The sequence below is a fragment of the Chiroxiphia lanceolata genome, chromosome 10, assembly GCF_009829145.1.
Source record: "Chiroxiphia lanceolata isolate bChiLan1 chromosome 10, bChiLan1.pri, whole genome shotgun sequence".
NCBI classification, from domain to species: domain Eukaryota; kingdom Metazoa; phylum Chordata; class Aves; order Passeriformes; family Pipridae; genus Chiroxiphia; species Chiroxiphia lanceolata.
This window is the reverse complement of record NC_045646.1, coordinates 4,375,074-4,396,032: the sequence shown is the minus strand read 5'-3', so window position 1 is coordinate 4,396,032 and position 20,959 is coordinate 4,375,074. Positions and strand designations below refer to the sequence as shown.

At 40.5% G+C, this 20,959-nt stretch overlaps 1 protein-coding gene across 1 annotated transcript; it reads right to left on the bottom strand.

Moving 5' to 3' along the window:
- Positions 1 to 592: 592 nt before the first annotated feature.
- Positions 593 to 8,202, bottom strand: SAMD7 (sterile alpha motif domain containing 7). The gene is made up of 8 exons (XM_032697931.1): positions 8,100 to 8,202; positions 7,251 to 7,377; positions 6,976 to 7,112; positions 5,797 to 5,875; positions 2,705 to 3,384; positions 1,920 to 2,041; positions 1,544 to 1,654; positions 593 to 865 (listed from the first exon to the last, which is right to left on the bottom strand). The coding sequence occupies exons 1-8, from the start codon at positions 8,200 to 8,202 to the stop codon at positions 593 to 595; spliced, it is 1,632 nt and encodes a 543-aa protein (XP_032553822.1).
- Positions 8,203 to 20,959: the final 12,757 nt, after the last annotated feature.

Genomic DNA, 20,959 nt, shown 5'->3' with positions numbered 1-20,959 from the left:
AAATTAATAAAATTAAAATTACTGTCACACATGGTATTTTCATGTCCAGCGTTTAATCCGTGTGTCTTCTTTATACCCTGTATATCCTTCCCAGGCACTTAGAAAGGCTTAGTTCTGGAATAGCAATTGGGATTAACTCAAATTTCTCTCTATTCTGAAGGTAATTCCATACTCTCCCAATGAATTCCATATAAATATAAATTTTGTTCAGTAGAAGGAGGAGTCAGCTATGTGTGGAAGCTGTGACTTTCCCGAGTAGTTTCTCAGCAGCCCACAGGAACACAGTGTAAGACAGATGTAAGACAGACAGTGCACTCTGAGTCTCTGACAGCTTTCAGTGATGCCACTGGACTTTAATGAAAAAATAAATTTCCCTGCTACCTATAGTGGTATTCTTTTCAATGAATTGCACTTCAAAGTAATTGCACTAATATGTAGTTGCATTTTTAATGCCTTTGAGATACTACACTTCCTCATGCTGCATTGGCAGCTTATTTCCTTCAGCCACACAGAGGTTTCAGGCTGTAGCTTCTTCTCAAACACTTTGTAACTTAGAGGTATTATTAAAAACATGTTGTGTCCTGGAGTTAGCTCAACTTTTCTGGAAAGCGATCATCTGGAAGTCAGCCTGAGACCCAGCTGTGTCACAGGGAGTCTCCCTGCTTTCTGAAACGATCTGTTCCACTGCTTGGGAGGTTTCTGGGTCCTGAGAGCAGGGACTGTCCAGCGTGTCCCCGCTGCTGTTGCAGTGCAGAGGGGAGGCCATCTCAGAGGGCTGCTCCGAGGGTTTCCCGGCAGCAGGGGGCAGGGGCACCGGCAGAGGGAGATTCATCATGTAGAACACGTTTCCCAGGCGTCGGGACACCTTTAAAGACAAAGGCACAATCGCAGCAATCGCTTCTCGAGACACTGTTAACGCCATTAAACATCAAGGTTGACTCTCTTGTAGCAACTCCAGGGACATCCAGGGGATCCCAAAAATCTCGAAGGGTTATCAGTGGTTAGCAAAAGCGAAAAAAATCTTTTGCATTTTCCCTCTCTCATATTTTTCTAAGCCTGGATTGTGGAAGGAGCTCGTCAATACTCAGCTTGGGAGTGTGGGGCCTGACTGCAGGACCCTCCTGCTCCCTGAGAGCAGCAACACCCCTGGGACAGAGGGAAGGCAAACTGCCAGCCAGGAGTGGGGAAGGTGGTTTTAAGGAGAGAAGAATGAGAGAAAAGAAAAAGAAAAGAACCAGACAGCAAGAGAAACACACAGAGAGTTTGTATTAGTGGATGAAATTGAGGGCAGAAAACTGTAAATATAGAGGGACTAACTGTCCCTGAAAAATGTATGATCATATTCCTTAGGGTCTCTCTGTGTGCTGTGGTAACATGCAGAGAAGCAAAAGCAAACTGTGCTGGAGTAATTTCTTTTCTCCCAATATTATAGTAGTTACCTTATCAGTGAAAAAAAAAGTGGTTTAGTTTGGAAAAATTTCATCCTGTGAGCTTCTGGCTCATTCACGTGTCTGTGACTTTGGAATACATTTAATGATCATACCTGAGAGCGGATTTTTAATGCTGGTCCGAGTTTTAATCCCATTGTATCCAGGAGATGTTCCTCTGTTAGCAGTGGGAGGGTTTCTCCATCAATAGCATGGTCTTTAAATATCTGATGAAATGATAGAAGACATCATAGTGTCCTAAAACAGACTGGTTATTTTTTATGCTTAATCCTGAGACACAGAGAATAAAAGGAGGAAATTATAATTTTACTGATTTATCTTTGCATTCATCTCCTAATGGCACAATGAAAACTACTATCATATTTGTAACTTTGTGACAGCCAGTTACCCCCTCACATTTACATTTATTTGGTCACCTTTCAATCTAGATGGTCCTAAAGACCTGACAATGTGATGAATGTTTATAATCACCTGGGCATAATCTGAGCAGCCTGGGAGGCTGACGATGAAGTTGTGCACGTCATCAACAGTCCACTTGCGAATGTCTTCGATGGAGGAAACGTCTTCTCCATTCAGGATCAGGCCATGTGCTCCTTGGAGGAGGAAACACAGAAGTTATGGTCGTAGAATTTTGCTGGCAAATCAGGAGGAAGTGGTTGTTAACATGAAAATTTTTACGCTTCTCCAGAACCCAATAAATTAATAGCAGTGTGTAGTCACAGACAGATATTACAGGAGTCTTGGACAAAAAATCACCAGATAGTCAGTAGTACCTGGATCTGGAGGGGATTTTTTTGGTGGGTTTTTTTTTTGTTTACTGCTGGCACTGTACCTACCAGTCACTACACATACAAATGATGCTGCAGTATTTCCTCTAATGAGTACATTATCCAATATTTTTGATTCCTTAGATGTTACTGTTATTTTAATTTTACCAATATGTCAGTAGAACAGATCCAAGCCTTTGCTAACCCATAGTGCCTACTGAGAGTTAGGACACATAGAAAAGTTATGGGCAGAAGGGAGAGACTAACTCACAACTTCAGTCAGCAATTTTGTTTATTTTAATTGATATTCATTTTTAAAGCAGGCACTGAATTCAGTTATTACTGTTTGCAGCATATGAATTCTACATTTACTTGCAGTGACTCTAACCTTAACAAAAATTTCCTTAAAACAGAGGGAAGAAATAAGAAACCATATCAATAAAAACAAATGATTTCAACATATAACTGTAATCTGGAGATCTGACAAACCTGAAGGTAGCAATGGGTTGTTGGGTACTGGAAATCCATATGGTAATGCTGAGAATGGGATTGCAGAAGGGTACATGTATTTGTCATCAAAAGCAGCACAGGAGCTATTGGCTTCCTTCTCATTTGTGTTGCTGCAGCTGTTGGTTTCAGTAGAAATTTCATGAGTAGCACAGTTCTTTCTCAAGCCTTGCTCAAACTCTTTACAGTTTTTGGCAACTGCAGATGGCTCAGTCTGATTTTTGCTTTGCTCATGTTTGTTTGGTGTCTCCACCTCTATTTCTTTCTTGTCTTCTTTCTCATCATCCACTGCAGCTGAGGCAGAGTCCGTGGGTTTGTCCTCAGCCTGGTTCTTCGTGCCATTGGCACTGCAATCGGCAGCTTTGTGGTTTCCAGCTCTTCTCCCTGGCCGACGTCCCCTCTCCCTTTGGAGTGTGGTCACTGGCGGGTACGGGCTGGTTGCCATGAGCATGGTGTTCCCATGGATTTCATCCAGGGTGGTGCGATGAACGTACAAGTCACTGGGAAGGTGGCCCTCAGGTAGCCTGTGCCTGCCACGGAAAGCAATGGGACTTGCTGGCATCCCGTGGTAAAGGAAAGGTGCTTCCAGGCCCAGCAGTCCTTTCCGATGGGCTTTCTCCATTTCCTTTTGCTGAAAAATAGCACTCATCTCCATCTCCATTCTAAGAGACACACAGAGCAGGGGCAGTTAGGGCAGCTCAGTTCCTTCATCACCTTTCTTTTCAGCACAAATGAACACTCAGATAATTGAATAGGCAAGAGAACTGCTTGTCTTGTCTCTCCTCTACAGTGCTGTGTGTGGGGACACAAACTGCAGATGGAATGGCAAACTGGCTGTATTTAATGTGCTGTCACACACATAGAGCAAGCTAAAAGGAAGGGAAAATGTATCTTCTGTGGGATGCCCCTAGATAATATTTCAGGCAAAAAAGTGTCATTTGTGTATTGGCAATCCAGGCATTATGAGGTGATTATGCTCACTTGGGGTTTGAAAGATTGTCTCCAGGGTCCTAAGGGTTGGAGACTAAAGAAAATAAGTGAATTACATTACTAATCAGAAAACTGTACTGAAAACTGCAAAATTCCACTGATATTGCAAATGATAAAGAACTAGAATTGTATTATCTCTGGAACATGACATTCAGAGCTAATGCAAAGTCCCTTGGGTAGCTCTCCATAGTGCCTGGCACTGGAGCATGGCTCTGAGAGTGTGAAAAGATTAGATCCGGGTGGTAAGTGTTCAACTGATCTCCTTCCTTGTGGATAAAGCCAGTGCTCCAGAGTCTGTACCAGCTTCCTGCCCCTGGAACAGTGGGTAGGAGGGCTACTAGTGAGATATGGAGACTATAAGGAGTAGTATTTGTCTCTGCTGTACCAACCTTTGCTGGCATCAGCTTTCTCTGGAGCCAAGCCAGTGACCAAACAGAAAACTACAGCTCCTAGAGGAGCTTTGAGGAACTTTCAGTGGGATTTCTGCATTTTTCTTTGGAAAAGGACCTGTGAAGTTCACCAAGATAGCTTTCTTAACACTGCAATGAGGATAACAGGTCAGAGAGAGTCTGACTTCTAGAAGAGTGGAAAATTGTCAGAGAAACAGTTTGGGCAAAAGCTATCTATTCAGATTTTTGGTTTGAGCAGGAATTAGCTGATCACTCCATTCAGGGATTTTTTTTCTCTGCCCTCTTTTCATCTTTGCAACAGCCTCTGAATTATTGATTTTTCTGCTTTCAGAGATCCAAAGGAAGTGTTTTGTCTATCTACCATGTCTTTGTATGTCTTGCCCCACTGTCATTACTCCCACACAGCTCTTGAAGTGGAGATAAGCAGCAGAAAGAATTACATTCCTGCTACTCCTCCAGATAAGATGGTCTGTTCTCTGAGGACCAGCAGATGGGGAATCACTGAGCTTTGATATGAGGCAGAGTCCCTCGGAGAACAAGGATTTGGGGCCAGGTGCTCAGCAGCACAACTGCAGGAAGTGCAGGAGGCTGTCAACACCTGATTTCTGTAACAGGTGAAAGGTCCAAAGGCAGCTCTAAAGGTGATGTGTGCTGCACAAAGCAGTGTGAAAAAAGTGGAAACTGCCAGGGTGGAAAAAAACTGAGGTAAAAGATTATCTCATGGATTTAGGCTGGGGTTTTTTATGTTAGGATTTTGCTGGGTTTGGTGGGCTGAGGGAAGAGCCTGAACAGGTAGGACCAGCTCTGATGTGGCTGAGACTGGATGTGATGGTCATGCTTGCTGTTGGTTATTTTACTTGTTTTTCTCAGGGCTTTTCCATGTGGTAACAGCTAAGGGAAGTGCATTGCTGATGCAAATCTTGTGCAATAATCAAGCTAATAATCAAGCTTTGTTGACTGAAGAGCCCAAGACACTTCTGTCATAATTCTCTTCAGATGCCTACTCATAATTTATCTGTTCTTTGCTCTTAGTCTCACTGTGTGAGGGATGCTACCACTGAGTGCTGTGCTGCAGCCCAGGGCAGGAGTGGTTGAGGTTATTCTGCTATGGAAATGGTGTGGCTGTGAGGGAGGGCACTGCTGGTTACTTAACCAGCAGTAACTGGTTAAGTAACTACTGGTTACACTTACACTGGAACAAATTAGTGGACTTCTCTATAATCACCCTGATATTCCAACTATTTGGTAAATTAAGAAAGCTGCCCACCTGGTAGGGTGGACACAGAGCTAATTATCCCAAGGGCCCAGCTGTAGAGGCTTAAAATGTTATATGTGACAGCACACAGCTGGAAGGTTTGCATTTGTTTCTGAATTTTTGTAACTTCAGGGTGTTTGAATCAAGAGTTCAAGGGCTGGGGCTGGAGTTTCTTTGTTTCCTTAACCAAGCTAAAGGGTTTGTTTCTTTTTCTTACATCATTTTAAGACTAAAAGCAGAATAGGGGCAAGCAGAATGTTCTGTATCTTCAGGTCTTAATAGATAATCAAGGGCCCTCTGCTTCTCTGGATGACTTGAAAAAATATCTCAACCACTGTAAACAATAAATGTGTGCTTTAGTAATTGCCATTTGCCCTAATCCTGGCAGGCACCTCAGAGCAAAGCTTGCTATGGATTACCTGGCAATATTTTGCTTTTGAGCCAGTTCCTGTCTTCTGGCCACAGCTTCCATGGATTCTGGTTGTAGAAAGCTGTATCCTTAAAGGAAAGGAGAAAAAATAAGTCTTTAAAATTCACTTGTTTCCTCAAGCAAGTACACAAACCCCAAAGCAACACAGAGGCACTTTAAAAAGCTTTTTAAGACTTCAACTATGGATTCCACCAGGAAGCAGATATGACTTTAAGTCAAATCCTATTCGTGGTCATTGCTTTGGTGGGAATGAGTAGACGAAACATGAAGTCCAACATTAGGTGTTTGCAGGATCAGATCTGTAGTTAGGAATATCTGCTGTTATCAATAAAGAAAGGAGACAGCAGGGTGGTTTTAGTTGGAGTCTTTGAAGCACATATAACTGCTCAGAAAATAATAACCATTAATTGAGCAAAGCAAACCTGATCCTTCAAGACTGTTTTCAGCCTGGAGGGCATGTAATTTTAAATTACATTTCCTCTTGAGGAAATGTCTTATTTGAGATCTGCATTAGGTGGGGAAAAAAGCTGAAGCCAGAAATACTTCTTTATAAGTCAGTGTGACATTGAGAGTTCATTCACTCATCTCAAAGAAGGAACCATGAGATCACTTTGTATGAAGTGATGTGTAAATTTATGTGCAGCATGACACAAGTGCCACAGTTGTGATATCCAGCCTTCCCCTGGGAGCTATGCCCTGTAATTTTGAACATTTATTGAAAGGACTTGCAGTTGCCCTACATGAGTAAGGTGGCATGTGATATTATCATTATAGAATATGATCAGTATAAAGCAGCCAATACTCATACAAGAGCAAGAGTTAAATGTAGTGTGAAAGTGTTGTTGATTGGGCTCATTTGTTTAGCTACAGCCTTCTTTTCAGATGTGAAAATGCTTGGAAAATACAAAAAGAAAAAGCGAGTAGAAAAACATGCAAATGACTTTGAAAACAGTGTATTTAACAAGAGCTAAAATGGATGTGTTTAGACCTAAAGTGGTGCAGTTTAGATTCTCTGGTGGACAGGCTGTTTCCATTCAGTGAGACTGTTTTTCTAAAGAAAATAAACTGTTGCTGACACTACCAACAAACCAACGGCAAACCAGTAGGTGCAGTTTGCTCTCTCATTTACACACTCTCACTTTTCAGGATGCAGACGCTGCTTCCTTACCTGGGCCTGGGTAAACTCGGTTGGCCAACATGTTTGGCACGTTTGGGTGCTGCGGGACTGCGGGTCCAAGGTGGGAGGATATGTGGATTTGTCTGGGATCAGCCGAGGCCATCATTTCAGTGGAAGGTAACAGATCTCTGGGAGGGAAAAAACCCCAACATTCAGATATGCAGAGGACATTGCTTAGTTAAGAATAATCAAAGGTCTGTACGTGCTCAGGGACAGCACGGTTGTTATTAACTGCAGTGCTGTAACAGGGAAATGGTGCCCGGTACCTGTCGACCAGGCGCGGCTCAAACTGGGCGGGGATCGCCTGCACCCTCTGCTGGCCCGGCGCCATCAGCTGGGGGTTCACTGCCATCAGCTGATTCCTCATGAGCATCTCCTGCCGCTGCCGCAGCTCTGGCACAAAGCAGACACAGCTCTGGGGTCAGTGTGCTAACTTAGAAAGTGATTCTGTCTGCAGTACAACTTTACCAGAAAAAATGATTGTTTTTTTTCCCCTCAAGTACGAGTTAGCAAATCACACTTTTTTTTTTTAATAGCAGCAACTAAAAAATATGTTTCTGCTGCCACCATAACTGTTTTGTTTAATTAATGCAAATTTATACAATCAAACTGCATTAAAAATAAACGAGGATGTGCACAGTCAAGTGTACAAAAGGACAATTTACAATGAATTCACATGACAGTATGAAATAGAAGAAGATAGTCATGGATGTTAAGTTCTCTGCTTGAGACAGCTTTTATTTCTAATATAGTTTCATTTTTAGAAAAATCATATTAGCTAGAACCTGTCTTGTCATGGAACATCAACCCTAGAAAGAAGAGCCTACAATGGTGAGCCAGAACATCATAATGTCCACCTGTGGCTTTTGTTGCTAAGTTCTTTTGTGATCTTGACTTGTCTTTCAGATGCTCAACATCTCTTAATCAAATCTGGAATTCCAAGAACCCCTTTTGTTAACTTTAAATCACCTTAGAGAAAGATTTCTGCAGTTACTCCTAAGATAAATTTGAAATGCCTGTTTAAGACATCCAACCTGTTGCTGGCTGGTTTTTGTATATTGTAGAGGAATTAGCAATCCTATAAACAGATGTAGTCTGGGTTTCTCCCTGCTCACCTCCTGCTGCCATTCCACTTGCTAATCGGTACAGGTGCTTCTCTTCCAGTGTTCCTTGTTCCCCCAGGATAGACATCTTCCTCATGTGCTCCCGAGGAGTCATGCTGCAAGGAGAGACAGCACTGGCTTTGCTGGGGTAAGGATCTGAGTCAGCAGGGCCAAAGAGAAAAATGACATTCAACAATGTGGGGAACAGAGCAGGTTATGCCAGTTATTTCTCAGAGAAGCAGGTAGTCCTGCCAGTCACAGCTGGACCCTTTAGTGTTTGTGGGTTGTACTGTTTTCCATATAGAAACTTTCAGGTTTCAGGACAGTGCAAATGTTGCCTGTGTTTACACTGAGTTGATCAGTGTCCTTGGATCTTACAATGCAAGGAAAGCCAGGATGCTGGGAAACAGCAGCTCAAAAGGATGTAATTAAGCCAAAGCCTTTGCCTGCAGTATCACAGCAGCCCTGAGGTTAATGATGTGCTCATATTTAGAAAGGCAGGTATCTTTGGGTTCATTTGGGAATTGTAATACTTTGGAGCCTTTTTTACTGCAAACTAAGTGAAACAGATGGAGAGAAAGGGTAGAAATGAGCTGTTCTAAAAGACATCAACCCCTTAAGGCTGCCAAATGCAGTAGAAAAGGTAAAATAACATGCTTTGTAGTGATGAAAACACTGATAAAACAAGTGAGACTCAGATTAATTACCCATACATGTACAGGTTAATAAAGCCAGATAAAGAGTAGAAATCTAGACTAAAACCTAATACACTGCAAATGCATGGCTGAGTAGCTGCACTGTCATTGAGGTGAATTGTGAGAGCATTTCCAAGTCTGTCCAAAGAAGAAGGTGACCAGATTAAAAATGATCCTGATACCAGTGGAATGAATAACCACAATATGCCCTGCTCAGGATTTTGGGTGAATAATCTATAGCAGGATTATTTGTGCAGACAGGTCATAAAGGAAGCAAGTCCTGTAACCAGAGCCTGGATGTTAAAAAGTTATCCTGTATGGAATGCTTTAAGCTGAGGAGTTGACAGAGGGAGCAGGCCAACTCCAAAAGCAGCAGCTGGGACATCTGAACACTCATTTCAAACCAGAGTTGCACAGCAAATGATTGGGTTTTAATTTCTTTTTTTAAAGTATGTTGAAAGTAGGGGCTTGAATGTCTATCTCCATTTAGCTCTGATGAAATGGACTCTTTCTGTCTTCTGAAAGAAGGAAAATGTAATGTCTAAGTGTTCTCATCCTGTAGATAGAGAGTCATAGCTCCATGAGTTCAGCCAGCATTTGGTAGAGGAAATAGTGAGGGAAATGCAAAGACAGGAGCACTGTTCATTATCCAAAAATCAACTGGAACCCAAATCCCATATTTTGTTACCCAAGCCATTTATAACTTAATCATTATAACTTGTTTTGCTGCCTTTGCCCTATTGATGAGTTAAAAAAGAATTACAGGAAAGCTCTCAATGTAATTCACATTTCTCAGGAATTTACCATTTCCTTGGTATGGTGAAGATACTTGGTCTGAGCCTCAAAATGCGTTTTCCAAAAGGCAGACAAGTGAGTCGTTTCAGCCATTCAGACTGAGAGTAGAGGCTGCACTTGGACTACCCCACTGGTGCTCCCTCAAAATACAAAATTCTTCAGATTTGTAAATGTAAATGCTTGCTTCTGTGTTGGCCAAGATTCAGGTCTTCCTGGCAGCACACATCCTGTCAAATCCAAGACTAGCACCATGTCCTTTGTTCTTGACATATGTATTACCCAAACATGTGCTGCTGGATATATTTCCATTTGCCTTTTTTTTTTAGGATACTTTAGACTTAAAGCGATTTAGGATGCTGGTGCTTCATGAAGAGCATTTGAGCTGCCAAAGTGCTTCTGAGCTGCTAAAGCATTTTAAAGCTCAGTACTAAAGCGATTTAGTGCTGAACTAAACTTTTCAGCAGCTCAAAAAATAGGTGGCAACTGGGATGATGGTATTTGCCACACCATATTGTCCAGTGAGCCATTTAGGTGGTTTCTTGTCATGGATAAATGACTGCATTAAATGTTCTGCAAAACAAATTGCAATTTTAAACTTCATGCTGACCTCCTTACAGCCTGATCTTTGGCCTTTGCCTGGTGCATCTGACCAGAGCAACCTGATCCACCCAAAGATGTCAGTGCTTATTGCAGGGGGGTTGAAGTAGATGGACTTAACAGTCCATTACAACCCAAACTATTCTATGATTTTGTGATATGAAGATGCAAAGAAATCAGCAGAATTCCAGATAGACATAATAGAAAAAAAATCCAGGTTTTAAACTTTTTATTCTAGTAAATCAGAAAAAAAACCCCTTAAAAACTAGTATTACCACTGACAAAGTATGGTCTGTAAGATGACTGACGAGTTGTACCACTTTTGCTTTTTAGGAACTGCTGGAATGCATCGATCCCCTGTTTTAGTCACAGCTGTGAATGTGCTGTATTCTGGGGAATATGTCCCTGTGTGGGAAAAAGACACACAGATAAAAGACACTTCCTTCATCAGGCCTACCTAGAACTACGCTTGCCCCTAAAATCACACCTGTGACTAAAATTAGGTTGTTCAGCTCTAAAGTGTAGAATCATGGAAATCCTAGTGGGAAAAGACCCATCTTTTCTGACCCAGATCCCCCACGTGGGATCCCATATACCCTGTCTGTTGTGACAGATATCTATCCACAGCAGTAACTGTGGTTAGAAACCAGTAGCACCAGCATCGCAGTGGTGTTCTCTGTGCTGTCTGTGCAGTCCCTAAAACAAATCTGGATTTTGTGTTGGATGTGATACAGTGTCTGTTGACAGGCAGTCTCTCACACCGCCTCCTTTCAGAGCTGAAGCAGAAACTATTAAAGAATTTGCTTTAAAACTTTCTTTTAAAAAGTGAGGTTTTCCCTGAATGTGGGATATTGGATGCAGCAGCACCCACAGTGGAGTTGATCCATGTTTACTGGTAGATTAGATGACCAAGATTCACAGAACATCACTTCAGGCAACATCCATTGCTTCAGGCAATGTGCATCACATAAACAACCCAGCCTTGCAAAGGTAGACTGTGTGGTGTGTTGGTTTGACAGGGAAAAGATATAGTACTGAAAAATAGTATTGAAAATTCACTGATACTTTCTTCCACTCAAGCTCTAGCTTACTGCTTCCATTGACCCAGTTTTTGAATCATCATGAGCCAAAAGGAGGGTTTGATTCCTTAATGAGGTTTTCACTGGAGTTGCTTCATGACATCATTGGTGCGATAATCAATCCTTTTTAACTTAACTTGGATTTTTTTCTCAGATACATAAAAATAACTCCGGCATTTGTGATAAAAAATTGAGATGTTATTTCTACCAAAATTATAATCTACTTCTCCAAGTTGAATGTCAGAATATCAGTTTGGTTCAATTTTAACACAAAGAACATGTTTTGTATGTATATGTTATCTATATTAAATTATCCCTGAATTTCCTGCTCAGGGAAGTATTGAATTGATCAGGTAGGATAAATAGTTAGCTTACTAACATCCTGTAAAGACTTGTGTGTAACTCTGTGCCTGGAGGTGGTACTGAACTTGACTAATCTATGTTATTCCATTTGGAAAAGCACCTCTTTTGGTTACTTAGCTGTGGTTCTGCCTGGCAGGTCAAATTTAGGGTACTCAAGGTTCAGACTATTTTCATAAGAATGGGCATATTAGAAACCACATCAGCAAAGCCTCTGTGAGGGAACAGGGAAAGTATAGTTCTGATACATTTATTAGCTGGGATTTGAGGGTAGCTCAAAATCTGGCCTCGGGGTTCATATAAATTCATACACACCAGCTGTCCAGCGTTAGATTCATATATGGCTCTGCTCTGATCCTATTGCACAAATCCTGGCTGTACAGCACATTACGGGGATGAAGACAAGTTAATCTCTACTTTTAGAGTTTTACCCTTAGCAAACCCTTCTTGGCAGCAGGCAGAACCACTCACCCAGGACTAATTCTGTCTCAATTTATTAGATGAGAAGTGGCAAGACACGAACTTCATGAACCAGAAGCATTTGCAAATCTAATCATGCTGCCATGCAGTTTCAAAATGCCTGTACCAGGCCGTGTGTCCATGTTATTAATTGCATTGGCAAGATACAGTATAGTCTTATGTATAACATAGGCCTGGTGGAAGACTTGTTTTTATAGTTAAATTCATTAAGGTTTCATTAACTAATATTGCTTTTATTTATATCAAGCACATGGAATTAGCATTTTTTAAAGTCAATGTTTGGTGTAACTCAGTAGTGGCTCCACAGACTGTCTGGAAGAAGCTGAGTATTATTTAAAATGCTCAGTTAATCTGTGTCAGAGACATCAGTCAAACATATAAACATGTATCCCTGCTTATGACTGAAATCATACATAATCTCATTTGTGTTTCCACTGGCTTCCTTTTTAGAAAAACCTCTCCTGATTACTTGAGAAATCAAGTGCTGTTTAAAGAAAGATAAATATTCCAATATTACTAATACTCCTAATGTCATTAACTGTAGGATCAAGGGTTCTTGCTCTAAACCCATTCTAAAAGTCACAAAACTAGAGACTATAATTATTCTGGAGTCCGCAGCCAACAAATTAAATGACTTTTGGAAAGCAAAAAAGCAATTATATTAACATTATGTCATAGAAGAACACAAAATATGTCTTCTTAATTGGGGTAAGGTGCCATTGGAGAGGCTGTGGGGCTAAATTCTAATCCTAGATACGTGGGCACAGACTGCTCAGGGACTGAGATTAGAGTGTAATCCTAAAACTGGATTGAGAACGATACATTCCCTAAAGAAAGGAGAATAACTATATTTATACTGTATGTAACAGCCAGAAGAGTTTGCATTGCATTCACATGGATTTGGAGACACGAATGTTTCCCCATTTCTGACCCAGCTATTTGGTAAGATTGCAAGCAGCAAGTCACTCCTTCTGGTTTTTAAACACAGTGGTCTCAGGAAGTAGTCAAGGCTTAGTACTGGCAAACTCAATCCTTCAGGAACTAAGCTGGGTTCATAACACAAGTTCATCTTGTTCCCCCTGGAATGGCTGGAGGCAAAGGGAAACTTATTCCTGCATGCTACTAAGGCAAGTGATGCATTGACTAAAACCAGAGGTGGAGGTGCCTTGTGCTGAGCACAAACACACACTGAGATCCCACAAAGCCTATGAGGTGAGAGAGACAGATGGTGGAGGAAAAAGGAGCAGTCCTGCTGTTTGATGTGGCACTGGAGGCATACGGATCCAGGACAGTCAGCAGCTGAGGTGGGGACTGTGCTCAGCTCTTCCCCCTCAGCTCAGCGCTGTAACCACAGGACTGGTCTCTGCAGAACCACAGGGCTGATGTTATTTATTTGTGTTCGTAGCAGCACCCAAAGGCTCCAGCTGGGGTCACACTGAGGGCTTGAATTATGCCTGTTAAAAATCCAAGTACAATAACCAAGCAAGAACTAGAGGAGAAAGTGTGTGTGTGCACATGGATGTGACATTGCACACCCACCCTATATCCCGGCAAACTGGCACAGGGAGAAGGTGTTTACAAGGAATGAGTCTTTCTATTACATCAGTTATATACACAGAGATAAAAGCATGATGTCATTTGTTTTCCCTGTGGGTTTATTTCATAATTAGGGATGACATTTGAAACATTATCCTCTTGTCTTTGACTTTTTTAGAAGCCCAAAGATTGCAAAATATGGCTTAAGTGGGATCAGTTAGAAGGAAACTAAACTCTTTTTAATAATTTTAATTTTAAAGCATAAAAAATTAAGTAGGGTTTTATCTATTTATTTATTTATTTACTAATACTGGAAATGGAAGTCTTGGGGGTGGAAAGCTTTCTAATCATTGGAGGGCAAGGTTGGTACTTCCAAGTGAAATGCAGTTGAATTTCAGTGGGATTTATGTCTTGCTTTAGCATGAAATACTAGTGCAAATGACAACTCTTCCAGTGCCAAAAGAAACCAGATAGTGGAAAGAGGAAAGGGTTTTAGGAAGGCTATTAAAAACTCTTTTCATTTGGCAACTCTTCAACTTCACTGGCTATCTAAGAGTTTGAATCTAGAAAACTTATACTGAATCCTCAGTATCTGACCCTTTAGTCAGGATCTTAAATACTGCAGCAGGATCCCTCGGATTTCCCCAAATCCTCCAATAAAACAGAGAACTGCATTTGATGTGTCTTAGACCACTAAGGTAAATCAAGATGGTGTGAGTTTTCATCATTAATAATTCCAGGTCAGCTTGCTTTATTACAAAGCAAGAGACAGTGCATATTCATATGAAAAAAAATATTTGCAGGTATATTAAAATATGTGTAAGTCACGCGTGTCAGATACTAAACCCACTATTGTTCTATGAATTCATGTATAAAGTCACAAGTTTAATACAAAATTTTCCCCCCTATGAGATTAACATGTGGAATTGCACACCTGATGCTGTAAACAGACAATGAAATCAGCAACTCAAACAGACCAAACATTTTCAGCTCCAGTTTGAAGGATTAGACCATGATGAAATTAATTGAGTTAGGATTGCCTCCCTCTCCCACTCTTTCCATATCTCTGGGGCACTGGGGAGATCTGGAAATTCACATGTTGTGTAACTAAGGAACCTGAATTTTTAGCTCTGAAGGCAATATATTAGTGCCCAAACCTTTCTTAGTCTACAGCTAATTCCATACACGGATTCAGATAATGACAAACTGTAAAGAACCCTTATTACATTATGATATTATTTTTCAAAAATATATCCCACTGCATACACTGGTGTTCCACAAGCTACCAACACTGGGGTTTGTTATGATGGCTACACACACAGGCAAAATTTTCATTGGGTAAATCTAATATGGGTTTGTCAGACTAAATGAGCCAAATATATCTGTGTGATGATGGCCTTGATTAATTCTGATTGCACACTGATTTAGGAAATCCACTGGTCCGGGAAGTATGTTGAGGTTTTTCTACTGTACTTTAAAAATATAAATTATCACAAAGATTAAGATAAATATATATATATTAACAACCAGCTACCTTTAAAGAATATTGTGTTACAGTTAGACAAGACAGGGAAACATTGGTGTATATATATTAAGCAACACAATCTGTATGCAAAATTTTCTAATAAAATACTTAACACACAATAACAAGCCTTCCCAAAGTAAAATCCTCCATTTGCAAAGTAGATCTTTAAGTATTTCTAAAATGATCAAGTTTATATCATAAAAAATACAGCGTTTGCACCCAAATATGCAGAATTATTTACTCATAGTAATACATATAGCAGATTGCTGAGAAATCAGAACATAGCTAATCACATACTTTACCTTTTCTGCATCACCTCTGCCTATTCCTAACTTTAGTCTCTGCACTCCAGTGCTGCTCTTACGTAAAATCACCATGAACAAGTTTGCTTTGATCTGCTCCGTTTCTGTCGCTAGACAAGACTTTCCTATCAAAATCTGAAAAATCATACACCTCTTGGCATTGCTTAACAGGTGTTGCATCACCATTTAAGCTAAAAAGCAGCACTTTTTGTTTTATGTATACTTACATCTATTGTGCAGACCTTAGTTTTGGGTAAAATGAAGACACCATGAACATCCAAGAGTGTGTGACTCTGCTGTAAGTCTTCTTTTCAGGGTGCCTCAGTAATGTGTTTGGCAGCTTTTAAAACACATCAAGATTAACATGTCAAAAACTGCCTTAACTAACGCTGACTTGACTTTAAATACAAACTGAACTTGTCTTGATTAGCCCTCATCCCTGCTCCTAAGCCCTCCCCACTCTGACATCACAAGCTCTTCTCCAATACCATCCCCTAACCAGGCTGTAAAAACATAATTACATGAAGAGCACTACACTGAGCTGATAAACCTATTTCACATTTAACCTGCTAAGCCGTTGTTAGCTTTTAAGATGCTTGATGCATTCACTTAAAATCTTCCTGTTCCAACAAGAAATACAAGAGAAGGTTTGCAGTTGCCTGGCTCTCACTGTTGTGTTACCTATTCATAGTGATTTTTAGAAAGGGTGTAGTTCTGACCATTGGCAAGCAGTTATCCCAGAACTGTGATATCCCAGAACTGCGTATCCGATTGGATTGGGGGGAACTGCAAGGTGGAAATCCTGTTAAGCATATTGTGAGGCTAACACAGGGATCAGATGGTTATACTGCTCAAGCCGGCAAGTTACTCTTTAATTCTCACTGGCCAGGAGTTGGCTCCCAGAACCAATTCCTAGAAATGACAGGTTTTGAAATGCCAGGGAGTGCTTAGTTTCTTCCAATATCCGTGTCAGCTGATGGTACAACAGTGTTGATGTTTGTTAATCCTTGGACACCTGCCTCAAGTTCATCGGGTGCTCACTGTAACAACTAAAAATTGTCCCTCATCCTCTCTCAAACACTCAACCAATGCTTAAATCTGGAGAAAATGGGCTCATTCCTGCTGAAAATCACTCTCAGGAAAGTTTTTTTGTTAGCAAAGTGATGTGATTCTGCTATAGTTCAGCACATCCTCACAGAAAAAACCTAATTTTTTATAGCATAACACAAAATACATATGCAGTATCTAATATGGGATTTTTTTCAAGTGACTGTGGCTCTCTAAATATTTTTGTTGCAAATGCCTTCATGGCTCTTTTGTTGCTCTCTGGACATTCTTTACAAAGAAGAAAATCAGAAACATTGCTTAAAAAATCCAATAGTAGATTTTAAATATTATTTTAGGACTTCCTTTAAAAAAAAATCAGAGACCAGCTAAAATAACCTGAGAATAATTTTCATGTTGTTGTCAAGATCTTTGCATGTACAGCCAGACAAGGAAGCAAAGGAGCATTCCAGGCTTAAAGATAATTTTCAGCTCGTATTCAGTCCACTCCACTCAGTCTGTAGCTGTCTACAGAAACCTGTGACTTGATAGGTAATGACTAGATACAGTCTTGAAATAAGTTCCTCTGCTGGAATTTTTTGAGTGAAGTTGAAGCAAGTGCTGTGTAAGATGCGGGATTACCCAAATAAATTAAAACCAAAGTCTTGCATCAGCATCCATTTTTCATCAGATGTTTTAATCTGTGTGAATGGCATTTGAGGAAAACCACAAAAGTTTTAATACCAGGAAAAATAACTTCTTGAGGTAGAAACAAACCAGGAATATAATAAGGATATATATTTATTTTTTCCTGTTTTATCTAATGAGGTAAGTTTGGAGAGAGAACAAACTGCTTCCCAAGATCCCTGGCATTGAGCCCTTGGTTTCTGGCACAGGGGTAGGATTGCTGTGGGCTGCAGTGACCTGTGACAAACACAGTGCACAAAGATGCTTCAGTGGTCCCTGTCCAGAGAAGATCAAGTTGTTCTTGACGAGATTTTGCAGGCATCAGGCAGGGATGTGTTTCTGAATCATGCAGTGGTCTGTGTGTCTCTCAGCATTCCTGTTCCTGCTGGTGGTCTTCACCAGCACGAAAAATGACAAAGCAGCAAAGGAGGGAGAGAAAGGGATGTAGGAGATGAGTTGTGAATGGGACAAAGTAACGTGGAGTTCTGGGCAGTTTAGTTACTATTCCAAAGCTGAATTAAGAACAAGGAGACTCTCTCCGTTAATTTCAAAAGAAATGTCAACTACTTCACATCTTTCACAATTCCTAGAGTACCAGAGTGGGTTATCAGTGTGGAATGAGCTCCTTGCACTAAAGTGGATGTAGTCTTACCATTGTCACTCGACATTTTATCAGCACTGATTTGGGCCAGAACTTTTCTTTGTTTCCTTTTGACAAAGTCAGTGACAGACCTGGGTCAGCTGATGCAATGTATCAGTCTTCAAAAATGGAAGGCAAAAATTGTATTAGATCATTTTATTACTAGTTCAAGAATTATGCTGGTTGTCAAAATGCAGTGCTGGAATGGATTTGTCTAAGTAAAGAATCTAAACTAGAATCTAAACAGGTTTTAATCCACTGTTTCTAAACACTGTCATAAGTGAGGAATCTGTGAAAGAGTGATAATCCCTCTTTCTTCTCCTTATCAAATCTACTGAAGCAAGATAAAAATCTACTTATCTCCACTTCAGTGGAGACATATTTCTGTATAATGAAATTAACTGGACTGATACAGAACCTGGTAAATGGCTTATTTATCACAGATCAACCTGTCTTTTCCCAAAATGAAGTTGGTGTTCACATACATCACATTCTTTATCTAAATGTCACTTCCTTCCATGTTTTCCCCAAAAGGTCTGATCTAGATGAGCACAGTTTCCACAAGCATAAGTAAAGAGAGGAGGAAAGTCTAGGACCTGTAGGCTGGGAATTGCAAGAATGAGTTTGAACAAGAAGCTGTGTCCTAGAATCCTAGGATTAGGAACAAACAGCAGACTTTACAGTGACACAGAGGCTTAGAAACAGGCGGGATCTTGCTTCACAAGAAATTGAAAAATAACCAGGGAAGGGAACAGGCAAAGCTGTGTGTCAGAGTCACTGTAATCATCTGATGTCCTGGCTGTGCACAGTGTCCTTCAAGCTAGAGCATTCCTTGGGAGTTATTTTTTTTCCCAGTCCTCAGCCCTTCACTTGGTTGCGGGGTAGCTCCTTATTGAGTTGCAGACACTCTGAAAAGTGCCCAACTTTGGTGTTCTCCTGTACTAAATTCATACTGACTGGGCCAGCAGATACTCACTGCAAAGGCAACAGGTTGCAACACGATTGCTTGTTCAGTGGAAGAGCATTACATTTACCACAGCTCTTGAGAGAAATTTGGAGAAACTAGCTGGATTACACAGCTGCCTCATTCCCAATGGAAATACAGGAATTAATCAGAGAGAACTGGAGCCAAACTTTAGACAAGAATGAAGCCACTAAATTTTGTTTAGCGTGGCTGATCTCAGTTCCAAAAGCCAGTGAGTGAATCTCAGTGATGAAATAAAGCAAACCATTAAGATCCTTTAGAAATTAAATTGACCAAATGTTCTATGTGGAAAGAAGACTGGATTTTATGTGTCCCTGAATCAAAATGGTTGGAAACCATACAAGTTGAGGTTTCAAAGACCTGATTTTTTGTTTGGCTAACATGATGTAAGACAAGACTAATGTGTTTTGGTCAAAATTTTTAAACTTGCCACATGTTGAAAGAGCAAATCAGTTGATAAAATTAAATTACCATTTCCATGCATGCACACCAGACATAATGGAAACTGCACTGTGCCATATTCATGTCATTTACAGAATTTCACCCTGTACATGCGTTTTTATATTGGAGTAATAACTAACAAAGCAAAACCTGACAATACACATACTTTATAACTCTAATTAAACCATTTCATGGCAGACATTTTCCTATTTGCCCATTTAGCCATTTTTTCCCATTACCCTGAGTGTGGATTCAGGGTTTTTTTTGAACTAACTTTTGAAATAACAGCCAGAATACAGGGATCAGGTGCCGTCTTTTAGGATTACCCTAAAAATGCTTTACAACCAGCTCCTGTATCTGCCTAAACCTGCTCTTCTCTGTCAACACACATTCAGGCTGAAGTTGCACACAATGCAATGGGGAGTTTTGGTGAACTCTCCAGCCCCATTGTACCAGATGGTACCGTATGGAAGTACCGCTGATCCTTTGACTCTGTTGATTTGTAATTAGGTTTCTAGTAATTAATATAGTTTGCAGGCCTTGTGTGAACTCTGCAGATTGCCCATTCATGTAAATGATTAACTGAAAGGGGATTAATCCTGGCATAAGTTCAACTAAAAAGAGTTTTCCAGACTGAAAATCTTCTCCATTAGTCTCGTATATTGTAAGAGAGAATGAAACATTAAGTTTCTACTTGTGTAGTTCCATTTAAAAGGAGTAACTCGATATCAGTGTTAAAAATGTCTGCACTGAGGATATAAATATACATTTGCTGCTGAGATCTTTTAGTCTTTAATTTTATGGTATTCAAAATGCATATTCAATATGAACGAGTAGTTGGAAAAATCTAATTATCATTGCTAATATTTAATAGTTCATATGGTAAATTCTGGCTTTGAAAAAATATATGTTTTAGAACTCTACAGTTCGTGTTTAGCGGCTGTGTTGACATATGCAAGGTTGAAATTCTTACAGTTGTAATAAATCAGTGGCAACAGGGGCTGTCACACACCTCTGCTCACAGCGTCCATCCAGCACGTCACTGTCATAGAATCCAGAATGGTTGGGGTTGGACAGGACCCTAAAGACCACCTCATTCCATCCTCCCTGCCATGGGCAGGGACACCTTCCACTAGACCAGGTTCCCCTAGCCCGTTCCAACCTGGCCTTGAACCTGGCCTTGTCCTGCCAAGTGTGCAGCCCCTCAGGTCAGGCAGAGCTCACTTTTGCATGCTGGCACCAGAGTTGCATAACTTTACTTTTTGTTATGTTTTAAAGTATTAAAGTACAGCGAAATATCAAAATCTTCCTCAATCTTTCCACCCACGAAGTCTAACAGAGTTTAGGGGGCTGTTTAAGGTTACTCAGTACACATTTGTGAACCCAGGGTTTTATCTGGCTTTGTATTTTCTCAGTGCCTCCTCAAACTCCTCCTGTGAGCACTCTGTGGTTGTCCATAAATATGGAAGGAGGTAGTTGGATTTGGTTTTCATTTAATTTCACACAGTGAAATGTATTTTAAATGGTTGCCTGAGGAACTACTGAGGCTTCTGGGCCATTAAAATCAGAAGATAGAATATTTATTTTGAGGGAAAAGATGAGGATACTCAAACACTTTGGATCAAATTGAATCCTCAGGCATGCACACTGATCTGGGAAGTCTGGAATGAGTTTGCTCCAGGGAAGTGTCAATGTTGTAAAATATT

Coding starts and splice junctions, on each gene's coding strand:
- SAMD7 (XM_032697931.1), bottom strand. CDS start 8,202: ATGACTCCTCGGGAGCACATGAGGAAGATGTCTATCCTGGGGGAACAA. Junction 7,378..8,099: donor AAGTGGAATGGCAGCAGGAG/GTGAGCAGGGAG, acceptor GCTTTGTGCCAG/AGCTGCGGCAGCGGCAGGAG. Junction 2,042..2,704: donor CAACCCATTGCTACCTTCAG/GTTTGTCAGATC, acceptor TCCTCCTCCAAG/GAGCACATGGCCTGATCCTG.